The sequence below is a fragment of the Podarcis gaigeae genome, assembly GCF_964106915.1.
Source record: "Podarcis gaigeae genome assembly, chromosome: 7".
NCBI classification, from domain to species: domain Eukaryota; kingdom Metazoa; phylum Chordata; class Lepidosauria; order Squamata; family Lacertidae; genus Podarcis; species Podarcis gaigeae.
In genome coordinates this window covers 18457443-18472510 of record NC_139683.1, presented here as the reverse complement: position 1 = coordinate 18472510, position 15068 = coordinate 18457443, and the positions used below count along the sequence as shown (strand labels likewise).

At 44.2% G+C, this 15068-nt stretch overlaps 1 protein-coding gene across 5 annotated transcripts in view; it reads right to left on the bottom strand.

Moving 5' to 3' along the window:
* The window catches only part of CSMD3 (CUB and Sushi multiple domains 3), a 580687-nt gene extending 566784 nt beyond the window's left edge, over nucleotides 1–13903 (bottom strand). For 2 of the 5 annotated variants that reach the window (XM_083748860.1, XM_083748861.1), the window contains exon 1: nucleotides 13126–13893. In XM_083748860.1, the coding sequence (XP_083604986.1) occupies nucleotides 13126–13321 (196 nt within the window). In that variant the 5' untranslated portion in view covers nucleotides 13322–13893. Of the gene's footprint in view, nucleotides 1–13125 lie in introns of all 5 variants that reach the window. The other 3 variants (XM_083748862.1, XM_083748863.1, XR_014566768.1) reach the window with 2 other exon arrangements.
* Between the last annotated feature and the right edge of the window lie 1165 nt (nucleotides 13904–15068).

Here is a 15068-nt window from a genome sequence, read left to right as displayed (position 1 = left end):
GTATACAGAACCATACTGCCTTTAACTGTCGAAGTAGTATATAACGATAGTATAGAAAAACAGGTGCCGGAACTCACCATGAACTCCTCCTTTGTTCTCTTATAATGGCACCTGAGAGGTACCAGAACTGAGCTCCAGCTGAAAAAAAGCCCAAACACTTGTAACAGGGAACCTCAGGAATCATTACAGGGCTATTTCAAGACATGTCCAAAGAGGTTTGGTACTAGTGGAGACCAATATAGCTTGAATTGTGACTACTAAGTAAAAATGATTTCCCTCTTTTTAAAAAATATCCTACTCTCCAAGCAATTCCACTGACTCCACTCTATTAAATTCCACTGACTGGAAAGAAAACAACTTAGTTATCTTCTTTCATCAGGAGAGGTGATGTTCCCATAAAAGCAAGCTGTCCCATAGCTAATACTATGAAATATGTAGATATGTTTCAGGACTATGCATTTCATTGTTGCTAACTGTCCACTTTGAACAAGACCTTTAGACCATTGCACTGCTATGATACATCGGTATATAATGTTCCCACCATAAATTTTGCCCATACTAAGGATTTATATGTTGCACTTCAACATAAAAGATGAGATAGACAGAGAATCATTCAGCAGAATCACAATACAGGTAATTACGGTCTGTCAGCATTTCTATTATGAATTCCATTTAGCATTGGGGCCTTAGTATTTCCATCATTTCAGAAAATGTCAGACGGAAAGCTGGCACACAGATTACCAGCCTGGATGCAAATTTGTTTACACAAAATATTTAAATCTGTTCAGCTGCTTCTGATTTAGAGATGAGCCAGAAACCTTAAACTTCTAGGATCTCCCCCTCCCCCCGCCACTGCCGTTCCCCGCCATTGCCATGGGATTCTGCCAAATTCTCCATCAAGGTACAACTATCTGTAAGTGCTTAATAATAAAAACTGATCTCATTCCTTTTTATATTCCTCCTCCCACCACCGTTACTGTCATAAATGCATCACGATGCAATTAGTCTGAATTTGTGTTAACAAAATAATGTGTAGCAATTACAGAGAGCTCATACTTTGTTGTTGAAATGGGGAGAAAAAGAATTTTTGAATAGCAGGGATGGCCTAAGACATTTTAGCCCCATCTGCACTATACATTTAAAGCATCTTCATACCATTTCAAAGAGTCACTGGGAATTGTAGAATCCTGGGAACTGTAGAATCCAAAGAATCCTGGGAATTGTAGTTGGTTAAGGGTACTGAGAGTTGTTCGGAGACCTCTGTTCCACTCAAAGAGCTACAATTCTCAAAGTGGGTTAACAATCAATCCCTTTCTCCAGAGAACTCTGGGAATTGTAGGTCCGTGAGGGGAATAGGCACCTCCTAACAACTGTTAGCAACCTTAATCATCAACAGTTCCCACGATTCTTTGGGGGATGTTGTGACTGTTAAAAGTGGTATGATGATGCTTGGAACCATATAGTGGAAATAGGGCTATTAGTGAACAGATGACAGTAGGGACTTACTTCAACACTGGTTGATGCAACAACATCCTGAGGGCAGCAGACTAGCTTTGGGAGCACAGGGCAATATGTGTGGCAGACTGAGCTCAGTGCTCCTTATGACCCACAAACATCTGCTGCCTTCCTCACTCTGTCTACTGGTAGGGCCAGCTCTCTCTGAGTTGGCTTAACCATTGCAGAATGCCTTTCACCAGTTGTAGAGCAAAAGAAAGGGACGCAGGTGGCGCTGTGGGTTAAAGCCTCAGCGCCTAGGACTTGCCGATCGAAAGGTCGGCGGTTCGAATCCCTGCGGCGGGGTGCGCTCCCGCTGCTCGGTCCCAGCGCCTGCCAACCTAGCAGTTCGAAAGCACCTCCGGGTGCAAGTAGATAAATAGGGACTGCTTACCAGCGGGAAGGTAAACGGCGTTTCCGTGTGCGGCTCTGGCTCGCCAGAGCAGCGATGTCACGCTGGCCACGTGACCCGGAAGTGTCTCCGGACAGCGCTGGCCCCTGGCCTCTTAAGTGAGATGGGCGCACAACCCCAGAGTCTGTCAAGACTGACCCGTACGGGCAGGGGTACCTTTACCTTTACCTTAGAGCAAAAGAAACCTGACATTGCCATGCAACTCCCATGTTCATATTGAGACCAGGCAAGGATTGAGCACCATAAATAACCCTGCTGCCCTAACTGAAGGGTTGTGTTGGGAGATGAAAGCTGAATGGCAATAGATCTTCATCATACAGGTGATGGGAAGTCCATAACACTTTCTAATAAGCTCCTGTAGCAAAATATGTTCCAATGGAACTTCTGCTTGTAAAATGGAACTTCCCCTTCCTGCGGATACTCCCAGAACAGATGATGGTGCAGTGGGAAGAGAGTTCCATTGCACAAGCAGAAGTCGTTGCACAAACAGGGCAACTTATTGGAAACAAACCCTGTTATATTATGATTGGCTGCACTTCTTTTGGATTTAGCTTGTGGAGTCAAAGGGAGACATAAATGCTACAAAACACACACACACACACAAACATCAGTGTCCATTGTGCAGGCCATAGAGGAAAATGTTTCATCTTTGCTGTCACCCAGACCCTTTGCCCTGGCGAAGTTGTCTAGTTGCCAACCATGTTAATAAGTCATGTACACAGCTGTGTGAGATCTCAGCTCTACTACAGTCAATGGGAAAAGTTCAACTTACACCAGTCGCCATTCCTTTTCCACTGTGCTCTCTAAAGAAAAAACAGGTGCATTGGGCAGGTGAACCAATATCTTGCTCACTGATCTGATGGATCAGAACAAAGGCCCATCTAGTTCAACACCCTGTCCTCAAAGTAGCACCCCCACTTTCTCTAAGGCGATCAATAATGCTCTCTAAGGCAATCAATAAGGCGATCAATAATGTGAGGTAGGGTTGAACAGACTGGCTTAAAGCCTCCATGTGGGTTTTAAAGCAACATGGGGATTTGATTCCCATGGGTCTCCACAGCTTTAGTTTAACACTCTAACCACAACATCACTATAATGCATAGGACCTGTGAACAGAGCACATGTGGGGAAATTAAAATCCATGCAATATACCATATATTTCTGTATATAACACACCCCTGTGTATAAGGCCAATCGCCTGTCCAATTGCTGCAACAGCCAATTGCCAGCAGGCCTTGCCACAGTCACCAATCACCCGCCCAATTGCCGCAGCAGCAGCCAATCGCCAGCAGGCCTTGCCACAGCCACCAATCACCCGCCCAATCACTGCTGACAATCTCCTGCTCGCAGCTGCCACCAATCGCCTGTCCTCCCCTGCACTATCTGTGTATAAGATGACCCCCATTATTTTTTTTTACATTTTTTAATAATAATAGAAATGTCTTATACACAGAAAAACATGGCTCCTCAGGGCATTTGGGAGTAGTCTCTTCTGGCCCCCTGCAGTGTGTTGATGTAGTATCAGAGATTGTATCTCAGTGGCAGAGCACATACATCCAGAAAGTTCCAGGTTCAACCCTGGCATCTCCAGGTAAGGGCTGAGAAAGTCTCTTGCCTGCAACTCCAAAGAGCCACTGCCAGTACTCTATATACAATACTGAATGGGGCGCACTAAGGAATTGACTATGTAGAAGGCAGTTACCTTTGCTCTAGGAGATCATTAACAATGGGAAAGATTCCCTGCTAGCTTGCCTTCTCCTACTGATCTCCCGCCATTTCTCTAACCACAGGGAAATAATGTTGGTTATGAAGGGCACATACACAGCTCATATGAGTCAAGGGACCCCCAAGGCCCAGTGATGTTCCCAAGTACTGAAACTGAGCATTTGAACATTTTTAACTCTCAAGGCTGAATGGGGATTTGCATCTAAAACTTTCCCTATCCGAGGTAAAGGCTTCACATGGATTCAAAGACTATTATGGGGTGGTTGTATTTTACAATGTGACTATTTTGTTCACCCTGGGCTTTGACAAGAATAGGCCCAAACAGACTTCTGCCTTTCCTCTCCATTCATTTTTTAAGGCTTTTTCCTTGATATTGTTACAAGATTCCCCTTTCCAGGCTCTTTCAGCTCATATGAAAAAGAAATGAATTCCATTAATGTAATTAAACTTGGAAAACAGTTTCAATACAAGCCTTGAAGGAGCTTCACAGTACAGCAGCTTCATTACTTACTACAGGACATTTTATTGCAGAACCATTTTTAAAATCAAAAACATTTTTTTTAAAAAAGAAAACAGGTGGAAACCTGGCAGTAATACTGCTCATGTCCTGCCAAGAATTTTTAAAGAAGTGCAGGCTCTCTGTGGCCCTATAGACATTAAATGAAGTTTTCATTATTTTATTTCCATTGCATTAAATTTAATAAGCTTCTCTCCACATGCTTAGGTGCATGATATAGGAATGCATAATAGTTTCTAATTGCCAGCTATATGCTTTCTTTACCAAGCTATGTACAATCCGTAGATCACCAAAGTCAACAGCATAGCTCCACTCAAGTTTAATGGCTCTTGACTGCACCTACTGCTGTTCTGTTACCTCCATCCTTTTTAAATGGGGCTTGTATGTGCCTCTTGGGATTGCCTGATGGTTGCAGAGCAGCAGTGCTTACTTAGTGAACTTATTTGCTTCCCTGAAACCAGAATCACAAATGTTATACTCAGCAATGCAGAAGTCCTAGCACACTTTTTGAAGGAAGGCTACTTTGGTGAAATGGATGTCAAGCATTACTTGAGTTGGTTTTCATTTCAAAAGACTAGATAGTTTTTTCAAGGCAAACACTGCCTGATGTCCAGGCTCAAGCAGTAACAAAAGATCTGCTGTCCATGGTGCTTAAACAATTCACTCATTAAGATCTATAGGGTGGTGATATCTGTATTCATTTAATTTGAAGCCTTTGTTTCATGGACTCAGCAGTTAGAAGTAATTTTGGTCCCTATAAATTATTGTAAAATACATATTGATGCCATATTTTGCCACTGTGACATCTTCACCACATACGTGGCAATTTGATTTCTGAGTTGTGTGGCCTCCTGTATTATTATATCCCTGTTCACATCACCATGAGTTGAAATTAGTGCCATTACAACTGTAACAAGTCTCCAGCCTTGCTAGGAAACAGTATGGAATTATCAGTCATTTTAGGCAACAGACTAAGGGAGTCATTCCTGGCTTATCTCAAAATAGCAACTAGCCATTGAAAGATAGGATGTACTCAGAAAATGAACAAATAAATCATTATTTTACTGTGTATCTCTCTGTGTGCCATTTAAAAGGAAATGTTTAAAATCAGCACCAGATGTAATGCACAAATACCATTAACTGATGAATCAGAAAATGGTCAAGGAACATGATGCTGCAATAATGTACAATGGGGATTCTTTTGGCAAGGAAAGTTCAGTCTTATCTCATCTGATTACTAGAAGTTTTATTAGATGCTCCTTGTTCTCAATGGGGAAAAACTGAATGTCCCTGGCATAGTAACTTTGAAAATAAACTCCTAGTAGGGCACATGACTCTAAAGGAGTCTCAGTGGCTCCAATCAAAAGGAACCTGAGAGACTAAAATAATTTGACGACTCAATTGTTTCTAAAAAGAGGACAACTTTTAAGAGGACATGGATAGAACTCAAAAGACTTCTGATTTATTTTTTTATTAAAAATATCCCAACAATCACAAAAAACCCCAAAAAGAGATTTTAAGCACCAACTGAGTTACAGTGACCATATAGTAAAATTGCCTCTATCCTACACGCAAGCAATGACCCATAAATGTACTCACTGGCAATTCCTTGTGAAATTTCCGACCTGTTAGCATTATGCTACATTGTGATGACACCTCGTGACATCTCCTCCCTGGTTGAAAAGCAACTGGGGGAAGTGTCATCCTCTGCCTAACCCTCACAGTCCTGATTCAACCATTCTCTTTCGTATACTGAACAGGATTAAAATATAAGATACTTCTTCATAGTTCAGCTGGAATTATTCCTAACCAATCATATGCTCTAGTGGTTTTTCATAACATGTGGATAGGCACATAGTCATAGTCAATGCATCTACTGTATGCGCGCAATGTGGTTTACATTTTTTTTATTGAAAATACTTATGCATGGCAAAAAGTATAGGATAATTGCAACAAAACACACACACAAATAAACAACAGCAAATATAACATGCATCGACATTTCGTGAGTATAAATGTCAAGTAACAATATCCAATTACTTCATATCCAAAGCTGATATCATTAGGACCTAGCAACCCCCCTATATTTTATACCCCAACCCAAAATGTCAGACAATCCCCTCCACCAAAGCTCCCAGGGTTGTGGAGTCAGGTAAGGCAGGTAGAAACAGCCAGCCTCTGATAACAAATACATAGGACCCTGCCAATGACCTGTTTATTGAGCTTTCATACTGGGTTGCTTGCACAAAGCTTGCATGGAGATTGGATTATATCCAGTCTTTATTGAGCATTCATTCTGATTTATTTTTTGGGCAGTTATACGACAATGAGTGTTTGTCCTGATTTGCTTGTGGAGTTTTCCCATTAGTCATTCATTCATTCCACACTTTACAATGCATTTCCCGGTCATTTTCCAAATGCAATAAGACTGTTCTTTTCTTTTCTTTTCTTTTCTTTCTTTTTAATAAAAAGTAGATTTATTGCACTACAGTGGTACCTCGGGTTAAGAACTTAATTCATTCTGGAGGTCTGTTCTTAACCTAAAACTATTCTTAACCTGAAGCACCACTTCAGCTTGGGGCCTCCTGCTGCCGCTGTGCCGCGGCTGCACGATTTCTGTTCTCATCCTGAAGCAAAGTTCTTAACCCGAGGTAATATTTCTGGGTTAGCGGAGTCTGTAACCTGAAGCGTATGTAACCTGAAGAGTATGTAACCCGAGGTACCACTGTACAGTAACAGAGTGCTTCAATCCACTTTAAATGTGAATAACCAAAAGTTCTACTATGCAACTGAATCACTCTTACAAAATTCTGGAAGCAGCTCCCATATGAAGGCTCTCAGTGCTGTAAGGCAGGTGAAAATAACCATACACTGATAGCAAAGACAGAGTCTCCCACATCATGAATAGCAATTCAGTAATACTGAGCTCCCAGACATTATTTGGGGAGCATCCATGCCCCTCTTGGAGTATAGACAGACAGGAAAGGTTGCCTAGCTAAATCACTTCTCCTGAAAGATTTTATTGTATTTGTTGAAGGACAAGAATATCTTTTTTGCAAGCTCGTTTGCCCCTTCTCTATACTTTGATTCACTTGCAATGTTCTCCCCCCTTTTCTTACCATTTCTGACATATCTAATATTCTTTTTAATCCTCTTGCACCCACACTGATTGACATTTTTGGGTAACAGCCCTTCTCACTGTCATGCCATTGAAGCAGGGCTGAAGCGATGCAGTCTTGAAGGCAATGAAGAGAGATATAAAATATGCATACAGAACTGTCTATATCATTGTATAGTTATGTCTGCCTTTCCATAGACACACAGAAAAATTCTTCTAGTGTCCTCCTGTGGAGTGTGTTAAGGCTTTAGAGCTTAGGCCAACCAATAAAGGCCAACCGCAAACACAGACTTCATCACCACTGTTAAATGTTATTGATTCCTACTTGTTAAAATCATGGTCTAAAAACCATTGAATGGTGCTCCAAGCCATTATCACAAAGTTGATGGATTTGATGGCACCCCCAAATGCCACATCATTTGAAGGAAATACAATTAACAAGGATTTGGGATCTTCAGCCGCCAAACATCACCATTATTACCAATTGGGAAAACTAAAGATTTGGAATGATAATTGTGGAGACATGAGAGTCCAGCTGAAATAAAGATTCGTAAATAGCAAATCCCACACACTAGTATTCTCAAAACCGAAATGGGACAGATCTTTACTACAAAGCAAATTGGTTTTGCATCAGTTTAACTGTCAGGGTATTTCCAAAGGAATCTTGGAAATTTCTTTTAGAATCATAGAATTGTAGAGTTGGAAGGGACCATGAGGATCATCTAGTCCACCCCCCTGCAAAGATGGAATCTTTTGCCCAACGTGAGGCTCAAATCCATGACCCTGATATTAAGAGCTGCGTGTTCCACTGACGGAGCTATCTCAGCTGCTTAGAGATCCTTAGCTTTGGTCACACAGAACTGCAGCTGCTAAGAGTCCCTGAAAAAGGATACAGAACTATTAAACCAGATTTAGCCTGCAGTGCAGAGATCTGCCACTTTCTTCAGCTCAGCTGTAGGATGCAGTGACCATGTTAAAAGACATTTCTTTCAGTTCAGTCAGAAAGAAGATGTTTCTAGTTTGACGAATATACATATGGGCAAGGTGGTGGACACCCAAACATTACTCGACTGGAACGTCTGTCATATGTGACCATTGGCCATTCTAACATAAGGACATAAGATGAGCCTGCTAGATCAGGCCAATGGTCCATCTAGTCCAGCCTCCTGCTATCACAGTAGCCAACCAGATGACTGCAGGAATCCCACTAGTAGGACCCAAGCACAAGAGCACTCCCCTCTCCTGTAGTTTTAAGCAAATGGAATTCAGAAAGATACTGCCTTCAACCATGGAGGCAGAGCATAGCCATTATGGTTGGTAGGCATTATAGCCTTATCCTCTATGAATTTGTCTAATCCTCTTTTAAAGTTATGCTAGCTGGAGCTGATGGAAACAAGTCTAACAGATTTTGGAAGGCCGCAGGTTTCCCATCTATAATATAGGATTTATAGTGCCAGGCAAAAGAGATCACTTTTGCATTGAATCCAAGATTCAATACTCAGCCAGAATATTGGTCCATCTAACTCTGCACTTTCTGGAGACCAGTAGCTCACAAACTTCTCAAGTGGACTTCCCCCTAGTATCTGATATCCTATTAGCTGGAGATGCTAAAGATTGAACTAGATTTTTCCGCATGTAAATCATGTGTTCTAAAATGGAACTATTGTTCCAATGGGACCATTGAGGGCTCATTGGGACCATAGAAGTGACCAACAAGGTTGAAAGGAAGCAGAAGGTTATGGGGGGGGGGAACCACATGATGAAGCACAGGCCTTTGGAGTCCTCTTTGCTTCACCTCCTTCAGTTTTAAATGTCCAGTCTCCCCTTTCCATTGTCCTATATTATCAGGGAACACAAAAGATAGGTGAAGACCCTCTTTACATATCAAGTACATAAATCAAACTTATGAAAGGTCATCTTCTTCTGACTGCAGGGACTGTACGTCAAAGGCTAGACAAAGAACTCAATCACAGCTTCAATGGGTTGGGATGGCATGCCTAAAGAACCATGTTTAATAGTCATATCCATGCACAGTCCAGCAAAACAGTAAAAGGTGCATGTGGGGGCAACCTTTAGGGTACCATCTGCTTCCTGCTGAAGCCAACAACAGTATGCACAGTGAATTTTAAGCCAGTGTCTGGATGGGACTCAGAAAGCACATGGTGGGATGGGATCAAAGAGTCACATGTCACAGCTACACCAGAGTTAGACCCATTTACTTAATTTAACAAAGCCTTTCTACAGTCACACAGCTTTGCTCTACCTTTCATTCATTAAAGCCTTGCACCATTATCTGACTGCCTCTTGACCATTATTCTTTTGTGAAGAATTGAACTCTGCTTCAAATATTAATGGTATAATGAATTGAAATCATACTGCAATCCTATGCTTCCTTACTAGGTAGTCAACCCCACTGAACTGAAACTAAAGCTGGACCTCAGGGCTGAAGCCCAAAGCTCTACAGCTGAGGTAGCTCCACACAGAAAGCAGAAGGTGATGGGGGGAAAGTCAAACAGGCCCAGCATCAGTACCTGGGCTGGCGTGGACATTCCAAGGCCCAACAAGATTCATTCTGGTCACCACCACATCCCTTCCTTCTTATTTCAAAACACATTTTAAAGTCAGGAGATGGCTGGCTGTGCACATATGTGGCTACAGAGACTCACTGTATCATTCTGACTTTAAAATATACTTGATTCTTTTCTGTCACAAAAAAATGAGCTTATAACAAGGTAAATGCATTTCTGCTTAGCATCCAGGGCAGCAGAAGCAACCTACATTTCATTCTTGTAGATAGATAGATAGATAGATAGATAGATAGATAGATAGATAGATATAGATGATAGATAGATAGATAGATAGATAGATAGATAGATAGATAGATGATAGATAGATAGATATCAGGTTTGGCTAACCGCTTCAAGTTTCTTTGTTGCTCAGGTATACAGAAGCATGCAATGGTAGGGTGGAAAAATAAAATAAATTTTGTGTGCTTCACAAACTGATGTAGTACACAAGGACATCTGAAGCCTCACTCCAGCATGCTGCCTGTCCGGGTCACTGTTCACACTGCTCCTGCTGCTGCTGCTGCTACTACTGCTAGTAGTGCTAGTAGTAGCAGATATATGTGCCTCCCTGTAGCCTAAACCTATTGCTGCTTGTCCTTTTCACTGGATGTGCTAACCAATTGTTCCCCTTGTTTCTTTGCCCTCTGCTTAATTACACCAAAATATTCCCACCATCACCACCTGTCAATTAAAAGTAGCAATTCCTTCAAACTTTCGTTCTGTACTTCATTTTCAAGACTATTTTCAAAAACCTTCTCACCCCATCTCCTTTGAGATGGTGTAATCCCACAAAGGACTCCACCTAGGCTGCACATGGGCTCATAAATACGCACTCTTGCACCTTACACAATTTCTCATTACTCAGTGATGGAGAACTTCCCATGTAGGAAGTGAAATGAGTCCATTGAAAAGCGTGATGTTTGACACCATGTGACGTGTTCGTTCCTAACTGTCTGTGGTACGGGATTTGTGATGTCTTATTCACACATTGCCAGTCATCCCTTGAGGCGGCAGTCATCAAGTGATGACTGTGCATATGCAAACCTGCCCTGTGTTTGCCACTGAACAGGTGCAGCGTCCAATGGTGTTTCCCCTCCCCACCTTCTCCCAAAGGTGTCACTTTGGTTCAACAAGTGCCTGAAAATTGCTCAGCAACCATTGCTCCCTGGCATTGGTGTGCATATATATCTTAGCAGTACAGACCAGAAAAACCACCTGTGCTATTAATTTCTGTAGGATGCTGCCTCCATGCGACCCATAGTTACAAGGCAGGTCTTCCTCTGTGTCATCCATTTAAGCAGAATATCCATCCTCTGAAGTGTGTGCGTTTCCTCCCAGCCCCCAGAGATCACACACGGGTTGTGTATCTCTGTTGTGTATTATTCAAGCAAGCAAGTCACGCACAGGGAAATGGGAGGGCAAAAGAGATAGGAGAATGTTTATTAATTAGGTCCCCCCCCTCTAATCAGCCCAGCACACCTACATTCACACATACACACATCAACCCACCCACCCCTTCTAAATAAATGGTCCTTCAATCTCCCTACTGAACCATTTCTCCGAAGAAGAAGAAATTGGGCAAAGGATGGTGGAGGAGCAGATTGCGTCAATGGCCACAAACCCGGACAAGCTTTCTGTAATTAGAAGGTGCATTAAAATTCCAGGCATGTTCCCTCCCCAGCCTGGGCTGGAGCGGGGAGGGAGGGGGATGAGGTAAATCCCTTACCCCCCAGCATCAGCAGCCCTAGGCAACCCTGAATGATCCTGGTCCTTCCTCCCCTTCACCCCTCCCTCCATGCAAATGGGGACTGAAACAGCTGCGAATCAAGACAATCAAGTGTTTCATAAAAAAGACCCAGCTCAATTTCGGGGGTGGGGAGAGGAGAGGAGAGGAGAAGAGGGGGGAAAGCAAGCTCCTTTTCAACCGAAAAGAACAAGCCAAACTGTCCAGTGGGAATGGAAGACTCCAAACTGAAGATTCCTCAAACTCCCAAGGAGCCTCATCTCTCTCTCTCTCTCTCTCTCTCTGTAGGGGAGATGCATGCATTCCTTGCAAGAAGGATTTCCAAAGAAGAGATACACTATCTGCCTCTAGCCATGCAATGGTTGTATCAGGATCCCCCAATTTGAAAGCATGCCTCTCTCCAAAGTACCGATTCATCCATCCTAGTCTAATTTATGGGATGCCATTCTCCCTTCTCACGCCTAGCCCTTCTGCTACATCTCCCAAAAAGCTTACCCCAAGAACCTTCTGCACCCCACCTCCATTCATTAAATCAAAATGAGGAGGGGGAAAGGCTAAATCTTTGCACTCCATGACAGATCTTGCCCACAAAGATGCTTTATGGTTTTGTTTTTTAAATAATAATAATGAAGCTGAGTCCTTCAAAACGCCAAGCTATAGTCATGGTTGGCTAAAGTCCTTCTGCCTTCCTTATCTGTCTTCCTTATCTATCTCTCTCTCAACTTTCCTTATGAAATGGGTCTTTATCGGCATTAAGGAAAATAATCTCATTCAAGGCAAATGGGTACACATTTGTCTGTGTGCTTCTCAGCCAAAATCTGTTTGTTTGTCTAGAAGGAAACCACATTTTTAAAAAAGAAGAAGAAGGGGGCAAAGCAAGAACATCAAGTAATCTCCTTCACTCTGTATATTTGTCGCTCCCCCCCCCCTTTCCTAAAAAATAGTCTCAAGGCAAAGGGAAAAAAAGAGGGGGAGAGGAATCCTCCAGCGGTAATTCTGTCGGAATATCCACTCGTTCAAGAGGCTGTAGGACCCAACTCACGTCTCTGATTGAGCATACTGCAAGAATATTTATTGGGCACCAGTTTCAGTCACTGCATTGAACGCCAGCCTTGGCAAGCAAATTGCATTTCCTATCGCAGATGAGGGAGCCTGGTATATATATATATATATATATATATATATATATATTTAAAAAAACACCCCAACCCCCCTCCTCCCTCCCCTCCTCCCTCACCTCGCTTTCTCCAGAGATCATTTATTTTGCAAAGCAGCAACATCAACCCCCAGCAAGAAAGCCACATTCATAAGACTAACCATCAGTGTAATCATGGGGAAACCTTGAGAAAGGACAAAGCTATAACCACACACACACACACAACACACACACCCCTCCTTCTTGGCAAAAACACAGTTCTCTCTCCTCAAACCCCCCACCGACGATTATTTATATATTTCAATACCCCCTCTCTTCCCTTCACTGGGCGATCGATGGTGGCGATGGGCAAAAAGGGGGCTCCCTTTTTTTCTTTGCCCCGCGCCCCTTACCTTTCACACAGGAGAGCATCCAGAAAAAGACGAGGTTCCCCAAGGTAAATCCACTTTTAATCCCCATGATCTTGCCCCAGATGCACAAGTCCGGGCGGCTGCATCTCCTACATCCCCTTCGCCCCAGATCTGCGGCGGCGGCGGCTTGGCTCGGCCAGGTGGCCCCTTTGCAGCAGCAGCAGCAGACCCTTTGCATGTTCTTCTTCGGCGAGGAGCGGAGCGAGCTTCCTCCCCGGATCCGGAGCTGCCTGCCCGCTCGCCTTCGTCGCGCCCCCCTCCCTCCTTCCTCTTCTTCTTCCTCCTCCTCCTCCTCCTCCCCTGCCTCGGTCCAAGGCGCAGTGGCGGAGTTTGCGCGCAGCTGTGTGAGTGTGTGTGTTGATGGTGCGCGGTCACAGCTCCGAGTGAACAGTGTTTCTGGGATACCACAGCAACCTTGACGAGGAGGACTCAACCATCTCTCCGACGGGGGCAGCGAGGCTCTCGGCGCAGGCGAGCTCGAGGGAAGGGGGCCTCCGCTCCTCGCCTGCCGCCAGCTCAGCTATGCTAGGCAGCCCGGGGCTGCCTGGAGCGCCTGGCCAACACTAGCCGCCCCCTCCTGCCGATAAAAAATAAAATAGCAATACGATTTATATTATAAAAATCTCAGGAGCTGCGGCGCGCTTCGAAATCGACCAGGCGCGCCTCGAAATTGACCAGACGCGCGGGCTTTAGCCTCCAAACTCTCCACAGCCGCTCGGTGGCTATTGAGGCTTCGTTTCGTCTTTCCTCTCCTCCTCCTCCTCTCTCTCTCACTCTCTCTCTCCCCGCTCTTTCAGATGATTTTTTTTTTTAAAGGGAGAATGCGTGTTGATGTTTTTTTGTTGTTGTTTTGGCTTAGGAAAAAAGCTGGTCGTCAGAAAGAATCACCTGGTTGTTGCTTTTCTCTCTCTCTCTCTCTCTCTCTGTATATATGTAAACCAAACCAAACCACAATAGTCCCGAGGAAACAAACAAGCAGGAGCTAATTCAGTTGCTTCTCCATCTCTCTTTCTCTTTCTCTCTTTTTCGACAGCGAAGAGCAAGCAGGCGCCGGGGCTTTGCAGAAGGATGCCAGCCTCGCAAAGCGTTCGAGCCTGGTGGAAGCGCACGACGCGTAACTGCGCGAACGGCACGCGCGCATTCACACGCGCGCGCACACGTGCACACGAGCGGAAGAGCGAGCTCCTGTAGACACCTTTCCTTTCGCCCCACCCCCATTCACAAGCCCATATGTTGGTTGCTCTTGGAGTTTGCAGGTTCCTCCGGAAGACGTCGGACATGGGGTTTTAAGAAACTGGGCGCAAAGAAGCCTCGCGGCGCGCAAACGGGCGCGCGGGACGAAGCGGCTCAGTGTGAATTACACAGCGCGCAAACACACAAATAAAGCCTCGCGCCTCTTGACTGCCCTTTCCCCACAAGACTGCTTTTGCTTTCGGCTCCCTTATCTCCCCCCACACCCGCATTTGCCCCTTTATTTCCACGCCCCCTTTCTCCACCTTCCAGAAGACCAAGATCCCAAGATCCGAGGAGCGGTAGTCTTAATTTTGCAAGTGGCCAACAAAATATGTAAATAGAGGGAAAGGAGAGAGAAGAGAGAGATTGTGGAAAGGATGGCGGGGCGGGCGGGCGGTTGGGGGGGGGGACTAGCAAAATGCAAAGCATCAGTCTAATTCGGCTCGCAAGGGTTAAGGATAGGCAGAGAAAGAGCACTTCTGCCATCTACCGGCTGACGAAGAACCACCGGCTTCTTTCTAGTATTTGTATGGTCGGGGATGCCGCTCTGGGCGGGTGCGGGTGGCGAGCGGGGGGGCGGGGGGACGTGTGTTCCTGCTACAGAGAAAGCAACATTTTATTTTATTGTTTATTTTTTTGCTTCGGTTATTTAACAATCATCAAGGTCTCTTTTTCATGCAAGCTGTCTCTCA